We start from the raw sequence: 24,049 nt of genomic DNA, 5'->3' as shown, positions 1-24,049 counted from the left end.
AGTGAAGTCCACAGGAGTTTTAGTATTGACTCATATCGAGCCACAATTTCACCCCAAAATTTAGTTACACTTATTTACTACAATTCCTACTCAATTTTTAGCTGTGAAGTTAGTTATTTTAGGTTTTCATTGCCCTTCAGTACCATGTTGGGCAAAGACATATTTTAGTGAAGTTACAAACTGAAATTAAGATTCCACAGATGATAAATTTGCTAAATACAAGTCTGCAGAGAACACAGAAGGCAGTGTTAAACAAATTTTTAATATGATAAGTTACATCTTACCTTCTGCTTAAGATCATTAATTGTTTTCCCTAGTGTCTCTTGAACTTTGGAGAGCTGAGTTTCCTTCTCTGAAATATTTCCTTTTAACTCCTCGATAGTTTCCTGATGCTGTTTGAGGGAGCTATAAGCATTTTTCAGTTCTTCCTGCATCTCCGCATTCTTTAAGCAAAGGACATGAAAAAAAGATTTGTTGAAAGTGAACATTAAGTGTCTCTTCAAAAAAAACAAACAAAAAAACACTATGCCAATGTTCATAAAGATACTTTAATTCTTTTAATAGTTTTAAAATTAGACTACATTTCTTAATTGGTTCCTGGATAGACTATCTGAGCTGGTCCCTCGCTATTTGGAGAGTCTCTTGTGTATTCAGATCATCTCTTTCCTGTGCTACAGTTTTTGTTTCCTGACAACCATGAAGTTTGAGCGCTCTGAAAACTCTTTTCTAGATTCATGGGTTTTCAATTCCTCCGTTTCATGCAGCCTCTTCTGCATGCCTCTACTCTTCCTTCAAGCCAATTATTTGTTCTTGCAGAGTAGACTTTTGCTGCAGCTGTTGGATTTGTTTCATTTTTTTTTAATTCGAAAAGAAAAAAGTCAAAGCAATTCTTTAACAACTTATTTGGAGAGGTCAAAGACTATAATATTTGCATATTCGATGGACTATTTAACTTTCATTTATAGCACTGAAAAAGTGACAATACCAGAGAGTCAACATTTTGAATCTCTTGAAGATATTAAATCTTCATTGCCATTTATTTGTCTTAATGGAGTAAAGACACATTCATAAACCAGGTAAGTTTTTCTATTATGACAACTGTTTCGTAACGGAAGAATCTAAAATTACAATTTTTAAAAACATGTTGGCTGGTTTGCATTTCTGGTAATGCTGTATCCACATTTACATCTCCCAGAGATGGATATGATATAGATGGCATCTCATTAACATCCACTTATACTTTACTGTAGAGAAGATGAGTGATAAAGGACAGTTACCAGTTCCGTAACTGGCGTTCGAGATGTGTTGCTCATGTCTATTCCACAGTAGGTGTGTGTGCTCGCCATTTGCACCAGTGCTGGAAATTTTTCCCTTAGCAGTACCCGTACTGGGGGAGCACCGTGGCGACCCCTGGAGTGATGCCTGTATATCGTGCTATAAAGGGGACTGTGTGCTCCCCCTACCCTTGGTTCCTTCTTGCCGGAAAACTCCGACAGTGGGAAAGGAGGGCGGGGTGTGGAATAGACATGAACAACACATCTCGAAGAACACCAGTTACAGAACAGGTAACTGTCCTTTCTTTGAGTGATTGCACATGTGTATTCCACAGTAGGGGATTCCAAGCTATACCTGTTGGAGGTGGGTAGGAGTTCACGATAGCCTGGGACGGAGTACCGCCCTGCCGAACCTGGTGTCATCCCAAGACTGGGAGACGATCGCATAATAGGAAGTGAACATGTGAACTGAGGCCCAAGTGGCCGCTCTACAAGTGTCTTGGATAGGGACATGGGCTACGTAGCCAGCTGATAAGGCCTGAGCCCTAACGATCGGTGGCAGAGGAACCCCTGTCAGATCATAACACGTGCATATACACAAGGTAATCCAGCGGGAAAGACGCTGGGTGGAGATGGGTTGCCCCTTCACTTGCTCAGCCAAGGCAACGAAAAGCTGCAAGGATTTCCAGAACAGTTTGGTCTGATCCAGGTAAAAAGGCTAGCGCTCTACATACATCGAGTGTGTGGTGGCGGCGTTCCTCGTTAGAGGAATGGGGCTTAGGACAGAGCACAGGAAGAAAGATGCTCTGATCCACATGGAAGGTGACCACCACCTTCGGGAAGAACGCCGGGCGTGGGCAAAGCTGGACTTTATCCCTATGGAAGACCATATAGGGGGGTTCCGAGCTCAAGGCCCTGAGTTCCGAGACACGGCGGGCCAACGTGATTGCCACAAGGCAGGCTACCTTTCATGAAAGGTGAGACCAGGAACACGTGGCCAGGGTTCAAAGGGAGGACCTGTGAGTCGGGACAAAACCAGGTTCAGGTCCCATTGTGGCACAGGGGGTCTTGCGTACGGGAATGAGCGGTCAAGGCCCCTAAGGAAACAGGAGGTCACAGAGTGGGAGAAGACCAGCTGCCCTTGCAACAGCAGGTGGAAGGCCAATAAGGCCACTAGGTGTACCCTGACAGAGGTGGGTGCCAGTCCTTGGGTCCTAAGGGACAGGAGGTAGTCCAGGATAAGCTGGAGAGGCACGGAGGAAGGGGAGACTCCCAGCTCACTCACCCACTTGGAGAACGTGGACCACTTCGCCATGTACGTCCAGCGTGTGGACGGTTTCCTACTTTCCAGGAGAACCCGCCTTACCTACTCCGAACATCTGCCCTCCTCCACATGTAGCCACAGAGCAACCATGCTGTTAGGTGGAGCGCAGCTAGGTTGGGATGGAGGAGGGGCCCCCATTTCCTCGGCCTGCAGCTGAAGGCTGGATGCCACTCGCTTTAGCAGGTCTTGGTGTGCCTTAAAATCCTCCTGCATGATTGGTGGCAGTGGCGCTGTTATGGTGTCATCCGGTGCCAGGAAAGAGTCAGTGCGGAGCCGTGGGCTTCGATCAGTATCTGGGGGTCGAGCCCCAGATCAGAGTCTGGGCGCGGGTCCGCCGACTGGTGGCCCGCCGATCTGTCTCTTAGGCAGCCAGACGAGGCTGATGGAGCCTGAGATGCTCTGGCGACCGACCGGGCTCTTATCTGGGCGGGCATTGGAGGCCACGGTGCCCTCTGGCACCACTGTCCCTGCCACAGGGCCCCTTGCCACTGACCCAGCTGAGGGCCCGGTGGCAGTAGTTGTCCCGGCTGAGCCGCGCGGGCCGAGGATAGGTGGCTGGGTGCCAAGGTCCCTGTCGAGCACATGGTCTCACGGGGAACAGTATGAGCAGCGGTGCCTGCGATGCCACCTCTCTCGGGACCTGGACCTCAAAGTCGAGGAATGGTACCCGCGGAATCTCGAGCACGATGTCTAGTTGAGCAGGAACTGGAACGAGAATGACGACGTCTATCCCATTGAGACAGGCTGTGGTAGTCACGTCGCGAAGGGAAATGTTGCTGGCGCCTCTCTTGATCCCGGCTCACTGGCAGGTAGCACAGAGGGTTCCCGAGACTCCCGTCCGGGTGGTGACTGGGACGGTCTGGTCAGCGTCGAGGGAGGGCGTGAGCTGCTGGACAACCGGTCGCTATATGGCGAACGGTGCAGGGACCTGTCCTCGGAACGGGAACTGCAACCCACAGGAGAGTTCGATGGGCCCCCAATAGGGGTTTGTCCCGGCACCAGGGACCCGTCACCAGTTGCGCGCCTGGAACTGGAAGACTCGTAATGTTTTTCACGGCCTGCATCGCCTCCGGCATCCGTACTAGTGCAGATGTGCACACCGACGGCGCCGAGCTGCCCCGCTCAACATGAGTCGGTGGCCTTGAGCCTGGGGGGGGACCGTGGGCTGCCCGACGCGGGACCAGCCTCCCCTCTTCCCTTGTCTCGGTGCCGCTGTGAGGTAGGACCCTTTCCCTGCTTCTTGGAGGGGGAACGGTGCTGGCTAATAAAGAGTGCCTCGCTATGTACCAACGGAGAGGCAGCAGGAGCCGAGTCCACCTGGCACACTGGAGTTGGGACCAATGCTGATTCCATCACGAAAGCATAGAGTCTAATGTCTCTCTCTTTCTTGGTCCACGGCTTGAATGACCTGCAGATCTTACAACGTTTGCTAACGTGAGTCTCACCCAAACAGCGGAGACACTCAGCGTGCAGGTCACTCCTAGGCATAGAACGGCGACAGGAGTTGCATGACTTGAAGCCTGGGGCTTGGGGCGTGCCCTGAGCCCATTCTAACAACTGAAGTAACAATTCCACGAATGGTACCCACTAAGGACGAGTAAAAAGGCTGCAGCAGAGCTGGAGCACAAAGTTCCAACTACTGTCACTGGCGACAAGAAGGAATTGAGAGTGGAGGGAACGTGTGGTCTCCCTTATAGCGCGATATAAAAGCACCACTCCAGGAGTCGCCGCAGTACTCTCCCAGTACAGGTACTGCCAAGGGAAAAACTTCTGTCACTGGTGCATGTGGTGAGCCCACACACCTACTGTGGAATACACATGAGCAACCACTCGAAGAAGAAGAATCGATTTACTGATGAAACAGTTTAGTTTTCTAAGGTCCAGAACAGGGCAAAAACACCCACCAGTCTTTTGGGATCCAAGAAGTACCCAGAATACAATCTTTTCCCCATGAACTGGCTGAGGACCTCCTCTGTTGCTCTCGGTTTCAGAGACCAAACTTTGTGAAGCAATATGTTCTTATGAGTTGGGTCACAAAAGGGACAGAACAGGTGGGTTGGGAAAGTGGAGGGAGGTGAATTGGATAACATACCCCTCCATTGCTGTGCTGAGCAGCCACCTGTCTATCTTTCCAAGAACTTTCAAAGAGGGATAGGGGCTCCTCAAAGGAAGAAAAGAGATATGGTCAGGGTACTGTCCTCAACTGAGAAATCAAAATTATTGCTTCATAGTCAAAAAATGTCTAGTGAGAATTGCCTGCTGAAGATGATGCTGACTGGTGACATCAAGGAGGTCTGGACTGTCTCTTGGCAGTGTCCAGTGACCTCTGCTGAAAGGAAGATCTGAAGTAAGGTTGAGGTCCAAACCGTTTCCTTTTTGTTGCTGGGATGCAGACCCCCAATGGATGGAGTCACTTGAGAGATTTTAAGGTGTGTATGGTGTCATCTGTTTTCTGAGATAAGACCCTTCAAAGGGAAAAATCTTCAGTTGTATATTGCCAAAGGTGCTTTGAAATTGTAGCTCGAGCACTGAAGCCTACGAAGATGGGTGTACTTCAGAAGCATCCAACAAAACCAATGAACAAGGTGGCTGGAATGTCAGAGAGATCGGAGCTGGCAGTGCAGCATCAAGGACTGAACTGTTCCTAAAAATGTTGAGGGCACTGACAGTGCTGCCAGTGCCAAATGCATTGCAGCTGCCATTGCAGGTGCAACAGTGGAGGGTCCAGTAAGGTAAGGCACAGAATATCCATGGCATTCAGTAAGGACTGGGGAGTCAGTCACTGTGATAAGTAGGTGTTCAAATGACATTGCCAGCTGTACTGACAGCATCTCGATCGAGGGTGCTGAAGAGGGACCTCGTAGAAGGTGAGGACACCAGTCTCAACAGCCCCCGAAGGAGGCAAAGTGTATGGTATTGCCCCAGGTGGAACTGGTGAGTGCCTATGCCTATGCGAGGCTTTGATACTGCACCAAAGGACTTGCTGGAAGCCTTCTTATGTAGTGAAGGCTGGGATTTCGATTGCCTGTCAGAGCTGGAAGGATGCTTGGGACACTTTGAGAAGGTCACTGAAGAGGACAAAAAGCAGCACTTGTCTCCAGATTTGTGCTTTGAATCCAGAGCAGCTGCAGGGGCATTCTTGAGTTAGTCTTCTCATGATCAGGCTCCAGTTCTGAAGACGGATGAGTTGCCCACTTCATAAGAGGAACTTTGAGGTGGAAATCCCTCTGTTTTTAAATTATGATAGGGAAAGAGGTGCAAATAAGGCCCATCTCCCTCACATGCTCCTCACCCAGACAAATTAGGCAGCTTCTGTGCCTATCTGTGACAAAGGCCACACACATGGGCATGCTGCTTAAAAACTGGGGATTTGTTCCATACCAAACCCATAAGACTACCTAAACTAACTTTGCTAGCTTATACTATTGAACTAACTACACACAAAAAACTAGATTAATTGAAAGCTGGTGAACCAATGCCAATAGTTACTGGGAGCGCCAACTCTCACTATGAGCAGTGAGAAAAAACAGGAGGGAGGTAGCAGACATGTCCCTTTTATGCCCTTGCCTCAGCACATGAGCAGAGAAGAGGCACAGTTGGTGCCTAGTGGAACTGCTGGCAAAACTGATGGTATTGGGCACATGTACACCTATACTGGAACATATATGTGCACGATTACTTGGAGAACTGTTAACTCCTTTAGAAGGAGAAAAGGGTCTTGTGTTTTGAATGCTGTTATTACTCTTCAAATAAGAGATTAAATAATATCAAATACTGGCTACATTTGGAAAATAGTTATTAGGAAATCAGACTTCTCAATAGTTACCAGTGAAGTGCATTCCTCACACTGTTTCTTTTCCACTTGCAGACTCTCCAACTTTTGCAGCAATACAGTCTTTTCTTTGGTAAGAGACAAGATTTGTTCTTGTAGCAAAGGAAGCTGATCACTTTCTTCCTGGTGTTTAATATTAACTTTTTCTTCATGGAGTTGGTCTCTCTCTAAAGTGACCTGTTTTATCTCCTCAGTCAGCTGCAATATCTAAAAAGACAGGGTATCACAGGATAACATTCATTCAAAGACTCAGAAAAAAAATTAAACATAAATGACATTTATTCATTCTGCTATTTAATACCAAGGTAGGAATTTGATCCCAAAGAATGATAAAAAGACCTGGATCACTCTTCTTTTACACCTCACTTGCTCAATCACCTTCCACAGCCTTACCTCACAATTTAGTTAACAGATGTCCTAATACTACTACTACTACATCATCGTTTGAAGACCTGATGATTTGAAGAATATGGGAAGAGCCAGAGGAGCAAATGGTAGAGGTACAGCTCCTAGAGGGAGTTCCCTTCTTGATCCCAGTTACTGACTAGAAGGTTTAAAGGACAATGGTTAAGATGAGGAGATTGTGCAAGATAGGCATTGGCGGCCTATTTTCACAAATCTAAAATTTTAAATCAAGATGTGAATTGACAGTTATTTTCAAATTTGATTTAACATCTTACCTTGAGCTCTAGCTCACCAACAGTTTCTCCTAGAGTATCTTGAGCATTTAGAATCACAGATCTTTTCTCTGAAATATCTTTCTCCAACTCCTCAACAGTCTTCTGGTACTGCTTGATAGAGCTCTGGGCATTTCTCAGTTCTTCCTGTGCCAGGATGTTCTTTAGTACAATAGGATAATTATACATGTCAAAACGAACTCATGTCACATCAGTAACTATTCTGTTGGAAGAAGTTTTATTACAGGTTCCTTTTCCATCTTATCCTCCACCATTCCTTATCTTTCAGTACTATTTCTAGGCATTTCTATAGCATTCCCCACTGCTGCACAATTATTCATTTTGATTCACGAGTTTCTTACCGTTTCAATTGTCACTTGTATATCCTCCTTGAGTTGGTCCGTCTCATTTTGAAGGGTTTCGTGTTTTTGCTTTAGGTCATCTCTTTCCTGGATTAGAATTTTGATCTCTTCTTGACTTTCATGGAGTTTCTGAACAATTGCCAGTTTCTCCATCCTCTCGGCCTCCATTCTAGATTCATTAGTTTTTGATTTCTCTTTTAGTTGCTCCATTTCACTCAACCTCTGCTGAGCTTGACTGAGGTCTTCTTTCACACCAAGAAGTTGTTCTTGCTCAGCAGTCTTTTCTTGCAATTCTTGGATCTTGTTGGAGAGCTTTAGTTTGTAAGAAAGTCCAAGCATATTAATGGTTATAATGGAGAGTCAAATACTGTGTTCAAATACTCTTCCCCAACCCTGTATGTATTTGCCTTTTAATAGAAAGCACAGCTTTCATTAACTGAAAATTGCATCCTGTCCATCCTAGTTCCCAGAATCTTGCCCAATCTAAATAAAAAAAGTGCATCATGCATCAGTTTCAGCGCCAGAAGTCCAAGATTTAGAGCATGGTGTATGGACACATTAGTCTGGTGAGCTTTTTAGGGCTATGTAGAAATTGCATCTTTATGCCACTGACTATTCTTTTGGCCAATTCCCCCTCTTGCTATCATTGCATACTTTTAGCAGTATGATTATGGATTTTAGCCATAGAGGGCACTAAAGCATGTACTAATTCTCAAGTTTGAGACCTTAGTTTTTTTTTTGTTTTTTTTTAACAGAACAAAAATCAATTGTGTAGCAGTTAGAGACCCAATACTGTGAGGAGCTAAGCTGGCTCCACTCTTATCAACTTTAATGGAAGTCAGGGCGGAGGCTGGGAGGATAGGGGACAACTGCTCAGCATATTGCAAGATGGCCTGTCCACACAACCAGGTTAAAGAAGAAAATATTTTAAAGGAAGGACTGTGGGATGGAATGGGAAGAAGAATATGATATATGAAAGAGGAAGCAGATATTTTGTCTCTGCCACTCAACAATCTGTGCGACATCGTAGTCCTACGGCACAGTTCTTCCCATTAACTTTAATGGGATATTGACTAACAGACTGTTTTGTAGTGAGGGCTTACAGAGTGTTTAATATGTAGTTAAAAAAATCCAGTCATCATGAAATACTGCCAACAGTGCTAAAATCATGGTGCTACTACACATTCATGTGAGCACCCATGCACTAGCATTGGTAAGCTGCACTATAGCACACTTATCTTTTCATGACCTTTTTTAGATGGGCTGGTTTATCAGTCAGGTGGCTCCAATGGCTAATCCTGCATGGATCAAACCCTTGCAAAATTGTTTGTATAAAGAGCTGAGAAACTTAGTAAAGTTAATAGGCTGTGGCAGTAAAGCTTCACAAAGTTCATTTTCTGCCTCTCATGCTGCGCACAAATCCAAATGTGAGGGAGAGGAAAGGCAAAAAGTTTTACCCGATTCCCCAGATATCTGCAGAACTTGTTGAGGAAGGGAGAAAAGGTATACAAGCCTAGTGATCCATTTAGAAAACAAACCCAAACCGTATAGAGCGTTTAGGAGAAAAATCTAAGTTGTTCTTAGGTAAACAAAAGAAAAAACTCCATATACTTCAAACCAAAACACCCTGTCTATTGATCACAATATACTATATAGTAGGCCTTCAGCTAGTAAGAAAGTAATACATCTGTTTTATCCAATTTTAGCCTTCAAAAATAGCCAGTACCAGCAGGTAAGGTGCTGTAAAGGCCTCTGTGAAATACCAATTATTATAGAATCTTTCATTATTGATTATGGAAACTATTACAGATATATTTGTGCAACTTCAGTTTAAGAGTTTCTCAAGGAGGACTTTACTACGAGTGAGTTGTTCTGTGACTATTCCATACAAAGATGGAAGGCACTAACCTCTAGTTTCACATTGTCCACAACTGTTTTAAGCTTTTGGGTTTCGTCAGATAGAAGTTCTACTTGGTGTTTCATTTGTTCACTTTCTTCAGATGCAGCCAACCATTTTTGCTCAAGTTCTTCATGATGGCCTTTGAGCTCTAGGTACTCCTGATCAGCCTTTACATACTTCAGCTGGGTACTGGCTAGGTCTTCTTTTGATATTCTGATTTCTTCAGTCATGCCTTGAAGTCTAGCCTCCTTATCAGCCACTTCTGAGAGCAGTTTCTCTCTTTCTGATGTTAATAAACACAGCTCCTGTGATTTCTCAAATATCTGCCAAGAGAACTGGAATATTAGTGCATGTGCCACAGTAGCTACATCCCCATGTACAAAGGCAAGAAATGAAAAAAGGTTGATGAAAGCTGGATCAGATCAGTAAATGGTTATGAAACTACATTTTGCCTAGGCAACAGCCAAAACTAAAAAAAGACCTCAGTCTTGTATGCATTCTCTTTCTAAAACATGCTTCTTTCAACTCTCTTCTCTAACCACTTATAAATTCCTTGGGCTGCCCCCAGATACATATTTTAAATATCTTTAAGACATGTCTGTCTCAGAAATTTAGGCAGATATTCCTAATTAGGGAGTCCTCTATAAATATTCTGTTAAAGAGATTTTATGGGTACAATAGTCTATTGTTATTCTCTAATTTGGCAGACTTTTTGGTAATCACTGTGATATTAAAGTTTGAAGACTTAATAGGGTGGCTGTTTGTGATCAGCATTTTATGGAGGAAATTTGCCTTGGATATTTTAAAGTGCATATTTTGGCATGTAATTATAGTAAGTGTTTGAAGATAAAGAAGTCCTTAGAAAAAGCCATGTAAAGAAATTCCTTGAGCTATATTTAAGGGAAGGTTAGGCAATTGAAACCTGCCCAGAGACTTTGCTTTAACTTAAAAAAATTAAATATTTCATTCCTATCTAAGACAGTGGAATCCTGTTCAGGGTCATGAATGGCATGTCTAATTTTAGGGTACTAAGTTTAGGGTACTAAGCCAAAGCTCCAAATCCCTGACCTGGAGTGGTCACTGCTAAGTCAGATTGGGCAGTCCAATGGTTTTATGGATTACTGACAAGTCACTAAAATGTGTTTTAGAACTTGGAAAAAACTGGATGACTTCACATTTAAGTTTTGAAATATAAAATATTAAATAAATTTAACACCCCTCCCGTCCCCTCCCCCCCCAAAGTTATCAATTTGGTTGATTTACCTTTGTTCTAATCAAGGTTTGGGATATTTTTGACAGTATAAAAGGATATCAGTAACCTTTCACCAATATACCAGCCCTCTAAAATTCAGTATAAAATGGTAAGAAAACATCTGAAAAAAGGCTTGTCTTAAGCTTAAGAGCCTCCCTAGAAAGTTTCATATATTCGTCACCAATGCATATACTAAGGCAGTCAGAACATCCTTAATATTTTTAAAATATATGCAGATCACTTAAGCAGCAGCATGCATGCACAGATGACCTGTTACTTTAAGTTCTTAAGAGAAAAATACATGGGAAGGGGTGTGTGTCTGTATAGTGTCACACACTTCATAGCTTCCATAGGATGAGCTTGTTGCACAGAGCCTCTTTGCATCCCTCAATTCCACCCCACAAGCCTATGTTCTGCCTTCTATTCCCCTCCATTTCAGGAACTCTCTGCAACTCCCCACAATCTCCTCCTTCCAGAAATTTTGGTACCCCTCCCCATTCTCCCCATACCCAGGGTCCCCCCGATGCCAGCAGGTCTGCACACTTATTTCCACTTCTTCCCATTCCCCTACTCCTCACCATGGGCTCTATATGTCCCCTCCTTCCCCAGAGCTCCCCTCCCACAGAGGGTCTATATGCCCCATGTTTCCCCCATAGCTGGGTCCCCCAGTCTCCCTTCATGTCATGGACTATATGCATGCCCCCATTCCCCCAACATCATTTTTCTGTCTGGGAGATTACATACAGACAGATACTGTCTAGTTAGTGTAACGCCTTCATAATCTCAGCATATTACTAGAGCAAGAGGTTTTGAATTTTTACCTGTTTCTGTAGCATCTCAACTTTATCAGGTAGAGATTTGAATTCTGATGATGTATCTACTTCCTTTCGTAAAACTGTGTTTTCTTCTAACACTTTATCCAATTCATTTTTTAAATCAGCTATCTTTCTTTCCAGTTCCACAAGAGACAACAAATCTAGAGTTTGAAAGATTTACATTAATAAAAAGTTCCAAAGAAGGGGGAAGAAGCAAACCATTCTAATTGGTTGAGAGAACATCACCAGGGTTTTAAACAGATTTACTTTTTGGACTGATTAAAATGAGACTTGTTGACAATGAAGGAGGAGGTCAGGCTGCCAATTAGTTATTTTATCACTAGTTGTTTGGATCAATCCCACATTATTGTAAGACAACTTCTTCCAAATATTAAAAAAAGTTAAACTTCACTGTTTATTCCAGCATGTAACAAAAAAATCCCGTCACATGAAGTGTGTGGGAAAAGCTGAACACAGGAATGTTTTAAGCAGTTGATGTGTATCAGGAAAAACAGTGATCCCAAGGTGGTGAACCATGAAGCTTCTACATGCCTGAATGAAGTAAAGCTCAATAGCTATTGCTGTATACCAGGGGTCAGCAACCTTTCAGAAGTGGTGTGCCAAGTCTTCATTTATTCACTCTAATTTAAGGTTTCGCGTGCCAGTAATACATTTTAACGTTTTTAGAAGGGCTCTTTCTACAAGTCTATAATATATAACTAAACTATTGTTGTATGTAAAGTAAATAAGGTTTTTAAAAGGTTTAAGAAGCTTCATTTAAAATTAAATTAAAATGCAGAGCCCCCCAGATCAGTGGCCAGGACCCGGGCAGTGTGAGTGCCACTGAAAATCGGCACACGTGCCATAGGTTGCCTACCCCTAGTCTATACCTTCCCCTCCCCTCTCAAAAAACCCCACACTATTAATGTACACTTGTATAGGTTACTATGTCAAAACACTATGAAGTGGGGAGATCTACTAAATCATTCATAATAGCCTTTTTGTAACAGTACCTTTTGGAACTTTACCCTCCAAGAGCAAGGTTAGCTTTGTGTTTTCTTGAAAGGCAGATTGTAGCTCTCTTTGTAAGTCAACTTGCATTTGTTTGTAGCTCACTTTTCCTGCTTCTAATTGACTTTGATACAATTGAACGTTCTTTTCCATTTGCTTGTAACCATTTAAGAGCTCATTCTGTATGAAAAGAGAAAGATTATTCTAGTCACAGAAGTACTGAGACAAATTAAACTAGGCATTTAATAGTAAGCAAAAGCTCCTTTCACCATTGCAGTTCTTTCAGAATTGTCCCAGTATTATCTTTAACTTCTCCCCACATATCTAGCTGGTCATTAAAGCCTTGTTGCTTTTTCATCAACTCTTAACAAATATCAGGTCTTTATGTACTAGCTACTTATGCTTGCCTTCCATCTGGATTACTGTAATATATAATATATATCTCTATGTATCTCATAGAACTGGAAGGGACCCTGAAAGGTCATTGAGTCCAGCCCCCTGCCTTCACTAGCAGGACCAAGTACTGATTTTGCCCCAGATCCCTAAGTGTCCCCCTCAAGGACTGAACTCACAACCCTGGATTTAGCAGGCCAATGCTCAAACTACTGAACTATCTCTCCCCCCCATAGCCTCCTCTCCAGCTTGATATCTGTCAGTCCCCTCAAATTTGTCTGTAGCATTCTGAACAAATTGATCTTTCAGGCCCAGACCACCTCACTCCCCTATAAAGTCACTCCATTTGTTTATCCTGCCCCTTATAGTATCTTGTCCTGATCCTCACTTTCAAATCTCACACCTCTGCCTTCACCTTCTTATATTCCCCCTCTTTGCTCCACCAATAACACCAGCCTCAATGCCCCCCTTGTTTCCATCTCCCATTCCTGTTCTTTTGCTTTGTTTCATGCTGCTCCCAAGCATGGAACACCCATCCAGCCGCAGTATGCCAGGCTTCTACCCTCCTTAGTCAAATTCTTCCTGAAGTTCTACTATCCTACTACTGCAGTGTCATGGTTAATGTTATTGATGTGAATGATCATTCTCCAATATTCAGCCCAGAAGACTACTTCCTTAATGTATTAGAAAATGCCTCAAGTGAGACAACTGTTATCCGTCTAAATGCAACTGACGCTGATTCTGGACCTAATGCCATGATTGAATATGCAGTTTAGTCCTCAGATAGTGATCTCTTTGTCATTGATCCCAACACAGGAATCATCACCACCCAAGGGTTCTTAGACTATGAAACAAAACAAAGTTATCATCTAACTGTGAAAGTTTTTAATGTTCCAGATGAAGGAGCCCCATGATTATAAAAACCAACAAGTACAAGGGAGATTAATTAGTAACTTCCCGAGTCTTATCTTTCCAGATTTGTTCCTTGACTAGTCTCTCTGAAACAAGGAGAGCCTCTATAACAGTTTCTTATACAACCAGAAGCATATCACTTATGCTGAAATAATAAGTTACTTGCCATTTTCTCTTTTAGCTCTAGATTTTCACTCCTGAGAAATGCAGATTCTCTCTTGGCATCCAGGGCTACAGTTTCAGTATCAACGAGAGACTTACTCATTTGCTGAATTTCATCAAGTAGTTTATCAGAGTCTCCCTGTAAGAACGAAACAGATATTAAAACACAAATAACCAGAAACTATGACAAAGCAACTATGATCTTCTTAGGATCCTCACATAGCCAAATAAGTATCGTATTGATTTTCAGAGTCCTAGAGAGCTTGTTGTGTTTAAGTGCCACAGCATCAGGAAATTTTTCCTTCGAAAAATAGAACACATAGCAGTTTATCTAGTAATCTTCCTTAGATACATTTACTGATATATGCAGTATGAATTATACAGTAACCCTTCACTTAAAGTCGTCCTAGTTAACACTGTTTCATTGTTACGTTGCTAATCAATTAGGGAACATCTCATTTAAAGTTGTGTAATGCTCCCTTCTAACGTGGTTTGGCAGCCATCTGCTTTGTCTACTGCTTGCAGGAAGAGCAGACTCTTGCAGCTAGCTGGTGGGGGCTTGGAACCAGGGTGGACCGGCAGCCCCCCATTAGCTCCCTGTTCCCTTAAGTTCCCTGTGCAGCAGGTGCCCAGCAGGCTAGCAATTGCAGCTGTCCCTTCCTCAACTGCAATGTGCTGCTCCTGCCCTCTGCCTTGGAACTGCTCCCGGAGACTCCTGCTTGCTGTATGGGTGGGGGGGAGGGAAGGAAAAGGGAGGCTAATGTCAGGGTGTCCCCTTCCCCCCTGCACCCCACTTACCTCATCTTCCATACAGCGGGGGGGGGGGGGGGAAGGGGGACACCAGGGCTCAGGATGGAGGGAGCTTGCAGCAGCTGCAGTCTCAGCAAGCTGATCTAATTAACAAGGCAGTGTACTTATAGGGGAAACACGCACATCTCTTTCCATTCCTGCTGCCTTGTAGAGGGAGAGAGTTAACCCTTGAGGGCTCAGCCAATTGCTAGTTCATCATTTAGCAGTAAGGGAAATATTCTCCCTTCTGACTTCACCTCAACCAAACTTCACAATCAACACTGTGTACCAGTATTATACTGTTCGTTTAAAACTTGTGTGTATGTGTGTGTGTGTGTGTGTGTGTGTGTGTGTAAGTAATTCTTATGGGGAAATTGGATTTGCTTAAAGTTGCATTTTTCAGGAACATAACTACAACGTTAAGTGAGAAGTTACTGTATTTGCCCAGCAAAAATTCAGATGTGTTGATGAGTAATAAGTAGTCAGCATAATAATCAGCTCTTGTATAGTAGATTTCTACGCTTTTGTTTTTTTTCCCCTTTGGAAGGAGTTCAGACTCTCCTATTATAACCAAATTAGCTCTAAAAAATCAGAGAACTCAAGTTTACCATTGAAAAAGACATATCTTTCTTCCCCATGCCTTCCTTCTGTAGTTCTTCCACATATTTCTGCAAATCCTTTACTTCATTTTCTTTTTCTTTAAGCTGTTCCAATTTTGATTTTAATTCAGTCTGAAAAACAGAATTGGAGAAAAGCAGCATAAGCAGGTGAACAATTTAAGTATACAATTTGGTTTTACAGGTAACTTCACTAACACAAAACACTTACACATAAGTAAAACTGATCAGAGCCCAATTATTTTATCTACTAACAAAGTTAGAAGGTTAAGCTCCGATATATACAAAATTATGTATTTCATTCTATACAGTCATCCAGTTGTGGTACATGCAAGACCATCAGCCAAGCTCACCTCCAGATCTTCATTGTACACTTCAGCATTTTTAACTACATTCTGTAAGTTGGTAATTTCATGTATTAGTTGTATCTGTGAAGCAATTGAAGCAGAATTGCAGAAGATATTAGAAAGCACCCATCCATTAATTTTAGTTGCCATCACCATGAAAATAAGCAAGATCTACCTTAAACATTCCCCAAGGTTTGGCAAGACAATATGTTGTTGTTTACTATAGTTAAGAAACAAGTCATTACATCCACTTTAAGGCAGAAAGAAAAGTTGCATAAAGTCACAGCCCTTTACTTCAGCTTCCCAATAGTTTAACAAGGATTTCAGCATACCTCACCTGCCATAGCCCAAACACAGGATGCAGTGTGATGCAAAATAAGTGATTCATGCAGGAAAAACTTAAAAAGTGAAATTCAATCCTTAAGATTAAGTAATTTTTTTTTTAAATAAGCTCAGTTGCTATTGAGTTTGGGTTCCCAAGACTGCAGGGAAAGGTTTAGATATGCAGATATAGATATGGAGGTTTAGATATCACAGTTCCCACTGCCGCAGTTCGCCGCTCCAGGGCAATGGGGCAGGCTCAGGAACATGTTGGCCGCCCTTCCCGAAGCCCCTATAGGCCCGCAGCAGCAAACCACGGCCAGTGTGAGCCGCGATCAGCCGAACCTGCGGACGCAGCAGGTAAACAAACTGGCCTGGACCGCCAGGGACTTTCCCCAAACAAGCGGCAGCCCGACTTTGAGAAGCACTGTTCTATACTACATGATTTCCCAGTACATAGAAGTATTTGTCTTAGGTTCCTTTGCTGACATAGTATATACAGCAAAAGCAAGCATTTCAATGTCCTACAGACATTACTGCTGAGTCTCACAGTGATATTTAATTCACAAAACAAGACTTGAATAGTTATAAGTCAGACCTATACAATTAGTGCATTTCTAAATGCACTAAAGCAAGATCTTCTGTTCAAGATGTTTGAGTTAAATATTTAACTTTATTAAATTATCGTTTAGAAAACACTGTTTACTAACTTTAACGACAACAGCACTCTTGACAAAATCTAAAATAATGTGAAGTGCAGATTAATAAATTCCATTTTTACTGTGGACATTATCCAAGTTACAAACAGCTTATTTAGCCGAAATTCAGTTAAGGAGTGCAACCCTGAACTTGCCTGCATATTGACATCAGAAAACTGGAGCAAATTTTTCTCCATGGCCTAGCGTCGAAATTCCACAATCTCTCAGCTAGTCTGGACATACTTCGTAATTTTGTGTTCGTAATTCTTGGTAATCAATATGACTTTCTAAAAACATGCCTGTCATTTGGAATAAGGTCTTATATTACACACTTCTGAAAACAGACTTCACCTCATTTTTCAGAGAAGTCTTACCAGGCTGTAACTTTGATTTTAACATCTTACCTCATGGTCTTTTTGGGTTTGTTTTTCCAGTTCCTCAAATTCATCTGTTTCTATCTTTTCCTTTAGTTTCTCTTTCAATTCACTTATCTCCAACTTCAGTTGTTCATTTTCTAATACTAAGTTGTCAAAGTTAGCTTGCAGGACATTCACCTCATTTCTAGCAATATCCTAAAAAAGGAGGAGTGATGTGTTATGAGAGGGTTTACTTGCATTTTAAGCTGATTTCTATTAGGACACTGAGCTGACCTACCTTTTCTAGCGCTAGCGTTTCACAGAGTTGGACAGAATCCGCAAAGTCTTTTTGACTCTAGAAAAAGAAATGCTTTCTGTTAGCCATTTTACAAGATCAAGTGACTTAGTTTAAAAAAATTAGTACTGTATGAGTAGCCAGAGTTGAAATAAATAAAATAAACCCTCAAATTAAGATGTATTTATTTTTAACAACCACATTATGAAGGCTGCTAAGATGATGACAAGAACATTGGTTCGTACAATGTTTAGAAATATAGGAAGCATAATTGATCTTGTAAAAGAGGTCAGCCTGGCCAGATGAGATTGCAGACTGAAAAAAATTATAAAAACAAATTCCCTCAGTTGTATATTATCTTTTATTAAGTTATCAATCTTGAAAGTTACCCAGTTCATATTAGCTCCAGAATTCCATTCGCTTTCTGAGACTGCATCAGGGGTAGGCGGACACAGATAATCATATTCAGAATACTCTGAAAACATAGCTAAAAAAAGAAAGATACGTGCATTTAAAAAACAAAAACACAGCAACTTGTCCATGATGGTAAAATTTGTTTTCTCACAAAAAGGATTCCATCAGTTCATAATCAAATACTGTGTAGCCATATCTGCAAATACTGCTAACTGGATAGAAATTTTTGCTCCTATGTGTTCCTTCTATAAATGGCCTGGGACTTGCCACACAGTTGTCTTCAATACCGAACAAATATTAACATTAGGAGAGGAAAATCCAATGGATTCTCTGTTATGAAGTAATAAGAATTACAGGTAAGGAAAAATATTGCCTTTAGAGGAAACCCAAGGGGGAAAAAGAATTATGTAATTTTAAAATGGTGTGCTCATCCTAAAAGGGGTTTTGGGGGGAGTGGGGAAGCAGGAGGGAACAAGCTCCAGTGAACAACTTTGTCCAAGTATTCCTGTATAGCCTTTATTCCCAGCTCAGGCCTTCTGGAAGAAAGGAGTGAATCTCTGCCCTTCTAATGAGGCTTGTGGGTTTTTGGCCACTGTGGTTCTGATTATTTTGACAATGGATTCACTTATTCCTGCTGAGAGGTTTAGATTTTTTGAAAAAAAGAACTCCGCAATTTTGACAGGGACCCTTTGTAGTAAAGACTGATTTGTCAGTACCCAAAATATATAGCTAATCTTAAAATGGATCATTTTGGGGTGCATTTTCTTGGGGAGACACCATGGGTCTAGGCTTTTGTCCTTTTTCTGAAATAGACATCAATTGAAAGTCTGAGACAGGGCTAAGGAATTTCCTTGAGCCAAGTATGTGAACATCACTGGTTACTTTTACCTTTTATTTGCCCCACTGGAGTGCTGTCTTTACCCCTTTCTCAGGAAACCTAGAAGCAAGTCTTCTAGTTGGTTATTATTCATGTGCAGTATCTCTATTTTAACTCATTTGCACTGTATCATCCAGTACAGCTGCTATGCTAAAAGTAAATTCTTTTACTCCAAGCTCCATGTATACTGAAGCGCTCTCTCCCCATCTCAACATCTTCATCTGGATAACCAGTGAGCACCTTCTAAATCAAGTTTCCTCATGTCTCCTCAAACATGTACTCACAATCTTCCATCTCTGGAATCTTCTCTGCCAATGTTTTCATTTTTTTGGCATCAGTTGACTTCAGCTTTTCAAAATTTGCAAAATAGCTGATGTCCCCTTGATTTATTTTCCCAGGGGCCCAAGTAACTCTTCTTCTTTTTCTTTTGGCCTGAAAAAGGGTAGAATACACAAATGAAGTCATGTTAGAACAACAACAGTCAAGTGAAGCATTAATAATAAAGGTAACTTTCCTTCATTTTACTCCTCGTTGTTCCCCTAACAGTATAAGCAGATAAATAAAGGCGTTAATTTTGTTTGTATTGAAGTTTTTCCAAAATTGAGGTTCAGCTTAAGAGTATGTTTTCCACGAAACTACTTCTGATTTAAGTTTTGTAACAGATATCAAGAACTTTACAGACAGACAATGGATTGAACCTCACAACAATCCTGTTACTTAAAAAATTATCCTCATTTCAGACTGGGTAACTTAGGAAGAGACTGTGTAATTCACCTAGGATTCGGATAAATTCTTATGACAGAGGCCGATAAGCCAAGGCTAGAACTCAATTCTTCTGAATCCCAGTCCTATGCTTTACTCACTAGGCCATCTTGTGCATCTTTTTATAGCTAGGATACTGCAAGGCCAGCTAAATAGCCTGACACCGTACTGAAGTGTCAACCAAAAGTCTAAAGATTAGTCATTTCTAGGTTTTACAGAAAGGACCACTTTTCATTATATTTCACAGATCTAAGGAAAAACACACAAAACACCTTCTCCAGTTAGAGGTCAAGATTTTTCCAGGTGTCCTGTGTGACCCTGAATAATTACTCACTCTTACTTTAAGATCTTTCTGGGATGTAAATGAGGAGGAGGTAACAAGCATTTCAGTTAGATTGAGTATCCTATTTTCTTGTATTTTCTGAAGAGAGTTTTTTTCTTCTAACAGCTGGGCTAGTTGGTCTTTCTCCATCGCGTGGAGATGAGTCTTTGAAGAAACCTACCATTAAAAAAAAAAAAAAAAAAAAAAAGTCAGCTTTGTTGTTTCCTTCAAGTAATAACTACTTTTATATAGATACGTAACATTAGCATATAAGTCTTTTTTTTTTTAAACTAACTTGGAGCATCTTTCCATATACTTTGTCAGTTAGTATGATGGAATAATCTAGCCTGTAGTTTACTTTTAAAAATCTAATATTTGTGAGAGTTGAACAGGGAAACCCAGTGTTTCCTAGCAAAGAAGAGAAGTTTATTCACCTTGTGCAGTAACTGAGGTTCTCTGAGATGTGTGTCCCTGTCGATGCTCCACTTAAGCTGTCGGTGAGTTCCAGCACTGATCAGAGATTTACGATAGCCGTGTCCATGCGGGTCACATATCCGCAGTAGGCATCTTGCGGTGCTGTTGGTACTGCACCTACTGTACACATTACCTGAGCCCTCCAGTTCCTTCCCTACTATAGAGTTTCAACTGCGAACTCCAAAGTAGAGGGGAGGAGGGTGGGTAGTGGAGCACCCATAGGGACACTCATCTTGAAGAACCTCAGTTACTGCACAAGGTGAGTAACCTTCTCTTCAAGTGATGTCCCTGTGGGTGCTCCACTTTAGGTGACTCTAGAGCAGTGCCCCTCAGAAGGCAGGAGGGACTTCTGGTTCGTCTGAGTCCTTGAGGTGAACACGATTAGGCTCACTATGGCATCAGCCCTGGAGTCATGAGTGATTGCATAGTGCTCAGTAAATGTGTGGACGGAGGCCCAAGCGGCCACCTTACAAATCTCTAGTATTAGAACATTATGTAGGAACACTATCGAGGTTGAAATGGATAGTAGAATGCCCTCTGATGTGCACAGGAGGGCCTGTGTTCCGAATGTGATAGCAATTTTGAAGGCATGTGGAGATCCATTTAGACAATCTCTAAGTGGATATTGCGTCTCCTTTCGAGAGCTCGGTAATAGTGTTTAACTTGTTCTGAGCGGGCTAGTCATCATGATGGAAACATGTAGGATCCATACTTGTAGGTGGACTATCTCTGGATGTGGGTGAAGAGTGCGAATGTTGTGCTGAAACAGTAGTTCCAGACAACAAGGTAGAGCTCAAGGGGCACATATCGCCATGTGCATCAGGTAAGGGTACCAATCTTGTCTGGGCCACATTGGGACCATGAGGATAACCGTGGCCCTGTCTGTCTGTATCTTGTGTATCACACGTGACATCAGTGGAATTGGTGGGAACACATACATTAGTTGTGCATGCCATTTGATGAGAAAAGTGTCCCCCAGTGATCGGGGTCCCAGTCCTGCTCTCAAGCAGAACACTGTGCATTTGCGGTTCGTTGGGGATGTGAACAAGTCGATGAGCGGAGTGCCCCACCAGCAGAAAATGGATCTCAAAACTCCCCCATTCATCTCCCATTCATTGTCTCGGCAGAAGTACATGCTGAGCGTGTCCGCTGTCGCATTCGGACAGCCAGGAAGGTAGGAGGCCAAAATGTTTATGTTGTGTTGCATGCATCAGTTCCATAACTTCGGTGCATAGCGAGTGTCAGCAAATACCTCCTTGGCGGTTGACACAAAACATGCATGCAACATTGTCTGTCATAATGTGAAAAGGATTTGTTCTTTATATGAGGTAGGAAACGTCTGCAGGCATTGCAGACTGCATGTAGCTCTAGTAAAGTGGTCCCTAACCTTTTTGGCTGGCGGGTGCCAGCCAAAGGACCACTGCGGCGGTGGAACACCCCCTGAAATGCTGCCGAATTTCGGCTGCATTTCGGTGGCGACACCTCTCTATGACGTTGCTTGCCGTCGACAAGCGGTGTCAGCGAGAGGCGTCGCTGCCAAAATACAGGAGCGACACCTCTCGATGACATCACTTGTCGGCAACAAGCGTCGTCATCGAGAGGCGTCCCTGCCAAAACGCTGCTGCGGCATTTCGGTGGGTGCTCTTCTGGGGGCCAGGACACAGGCGCATTAAGATGCCACTGGGGGCACCATGGCGCCCATGGGCACAGGGTTGCGGACCCCTGCTCTAGTAGATTGATGTGTAACTGAGTCTCCACAGGAGACCATTTGCCTTGAACTGTGTGCTGATGCATATGGGCGCCCCATCGTAACAGCGAGGCATTTGTGGTGATCACAATTGACGGAGGCTTCTCCAGGATGCCCATACAAACATTTTTTGGTCTTGTCCATCAGTGCAGAGAGTCAAGGACACTGAGTGGTACTGCAAGTTGTTTGTGTAGGCTGTGCTTGCTGGGTATGTATATCGTTTTTAAACCAGCCCTGTAGGTAGAGCACATGTAGGCATGGGTGTCACACCAGAAATGTTGTGGCTGCCATGTGTCCCAGTAGTTGAAGGACAGCATGAGCAGGTATTTGAGGGCTGACTCATACCTCTGAGATAACGTTTGTCAGGGTTGTGAATCTGGTCAGGGGCAGGGATGCCTTGGCTTCTATGGCGTCGAGGTGTGCCCCAATGAAGTCTAGTTGTTGGACTGGGGTTAGAGTGGATTTTAAATCATTTTATCTAGAGCCCTAGATCCCTGAATAGTGAGATAGTGGTTTTGACTGTGTCCATTGTTTCATGTTGAGTTGGTCCTTTGAGAAGGCAATCATCCAGGTAAGGGAAGATCACTATTCCCTGTTTGTGTAAATATGCTGCAACTACTAGTAGGGCTTTGGAGAAAACTCTTAGAGCAGTAGATAAGCTGAATGGTAGTATTCTACTGGAAGTGTTCATGTCCTACTGTGAATCGCTGGTATTTTTTGTGAGCGGGATGAATGGTGCTATGGAAATAAGCATCACTGAGGCTGAGGGCTGAAAACTAGTGCCCCTGTTGCAGCGCTAGAAGTATCGTGCTGAATGTGATCATTTTGAACTTTTGGGAGTGTATGAACTTGTTGGGCTTTCTGAGGTCCAAGATAGGTCTCCCACCCCCATTCTTCTGAGTCAAGAAATAATGGGAGTAAAATCCCTTTCCTTTGTATTGTGAAGGCACTCGTTCCAGGACACCTCGCTGTAGATGATCAACTTCTTGTCGTAACAGGTGCCATGAGATGGGTCCCTGAAGAGGGATGGAGAAGAAGGGGGTAGGGTAGGTGGTCGGGATGGTATATCCCGAACAGATTATTTCTAAAACGCATTGGCCCGATTTTAAGGCCCAGATGTGACAGAATGGGCAAAGGAGATGACCAAAACATAGGAATGGATTGGACAAAGATGCTGCCTGGGGAGGGAGGTCGTTCAAACCCTCGACCAAATCTTCAAAATTGTGGTTTTGGAAGAGCCAATTGGGAATTGGCGCTTGGGATTGAGGTCTTCTCCGATGCTTTGAGCGTTGCCGTTGATTATCATAAGGCCATTGTTGCTGTCGATTGTTGGAGGAGTCTCTGGGTCTCTGATAAGGTTGGTACCTTTTTCTCTTTGCGGGTGGGGTATAAATCCCCAGAGTGCGTAGAGTGGCCTGAGAGTCCTTCACTGAGTAGAGCACCTCATCAGTTTTTATTCAAGAACAGGTTTTCCTGGATCAAAAGGCAGGTCTATTTTTGTTTGTAGTTCTCTAGGGATGCCAGAGGCCTGCAATCAGGATCACTAAGGCTGCCATGTCCATGATGTCTAGGGATACTTGGAGGGCTGTTTTGGCTATGGGTTAGTTGACCCTTGTTTACAATGGCATGAAATTGTGACTGTTTCTCCTCAGGGAACTCTGCTGTGAACAAGCTACACTTCCCATAGTTATTATAATCGTATTTTGCCAACAAGGTTGAATAGTTGGCAACTCTAAATAGTAATGTGCCTGTAGAATAAACTTTGCACCCAAACAGGTCGAGCCTGTGATATCAATCTAAACTGGTTTGCTTGCCACGTTGGTCAATGGCATCAACTACCAAGAAGTTGGGAGGCGGATGAGCAATGAGGACACAATATTATTTATCCAACCTTTTGCATGTTGGCAGAATTGAGACCAGTGTCTGCCAGACTCTCTACTGATTCCAAGATGGCATCATTGATGGGGAGAGTGATCTTGGAGGCAGATGACAGTTGTAATATTTGTATCAGTTTGTGCTGGTTCGTCTACACTTCCTCCAGTGGGATGTCCTAGCTTTGGGCAACCCATTTAAACCGTTCCTGGAACTGTCTGAAATCTCCTGCCGAAGCAGGCAG

General features: G+C 42.9%; 1 protein-coding gene across 1 annotated transcript in view; it reads right to left on the bottom strand.

Annotated features, from left to right (window-relative positions):
- Positions 1-24,049, bottom strand: part of CENPE (centromere protein E) — an 83,808-nt gene that overhangs the window by 35,627 nt on the left and 24,132 nt on the right. Inside the window, exons 13-27 of the mRNA XM_050944554.1 lie at positions 19,731-19,889; positions 18,913-19,060; positions 17,727-17,824; positions 17,341-17,397; positions 17,091-17,258; positions 15,674-15,748; positions 15,312-15,434; positions 13,919-14,053; positions 12,450-12,627; positions 11,443-11,597; positions 9,378-9,692; positions 7,470-7,781; positions 7,111-7,269; positions 6,425-6,637; positions 285-443 (exon numbers count right to left, since the gene is read on the bottom strand). Of these exons, the coding sequence (XP_050800511.1) occupies positions 285-443; positions 6,425-6,637; positions 7,111-7,269; positions 7,470-7,781; positions 9,378-9,692; positions 11,443-11,597; positions 12,450-12,627; positions 13,919-14,053; positions 15,312-15,434; positions 15,674-15,748; positions 17,091-17,258; positions 17,341-17,397; positions 17,727-17,824; positions 18,913-19,060; positions 19,731-19,889 (2,454 nt within the window). The remainder of the gene's footprint in view (positions 1-284; positions 444-6,424; positions 6,638-7,110; positions 7,270-7,469; positions 7,782-9,377; positions 9,693-11,442; positions 11,598-12,449; positions 12,628-13,918; positions 14,054-15,311; positions 15,435-15,673; positions 15,749-17,090; positions 17,259-17,340; positions 17,398-17,726; positions 17,825-18,912; positions 19,061-19,730; positions 19,890-24,049) is intronic.

This window comes from Gopherus flavomarginatus, chromosome 3, assembly GCF_025201925.1.
Source record: "Gopherus flavomarginatus isolate rGopFla2 chromosome 3, rGopFla2.mat.asm, whole genome shotgun sequence".
Lineage (NCBI taxonomy): Eukaryota > Metazoa > Chordata > Testudines > Testudinidae > Gopherus > Gopherus flavomarginatus.
The sequence above is the reverse complement of the archived record's forward strand: the minus strand, read 5'-3'. Positions and strand labels throughout refer to the sequence as shown.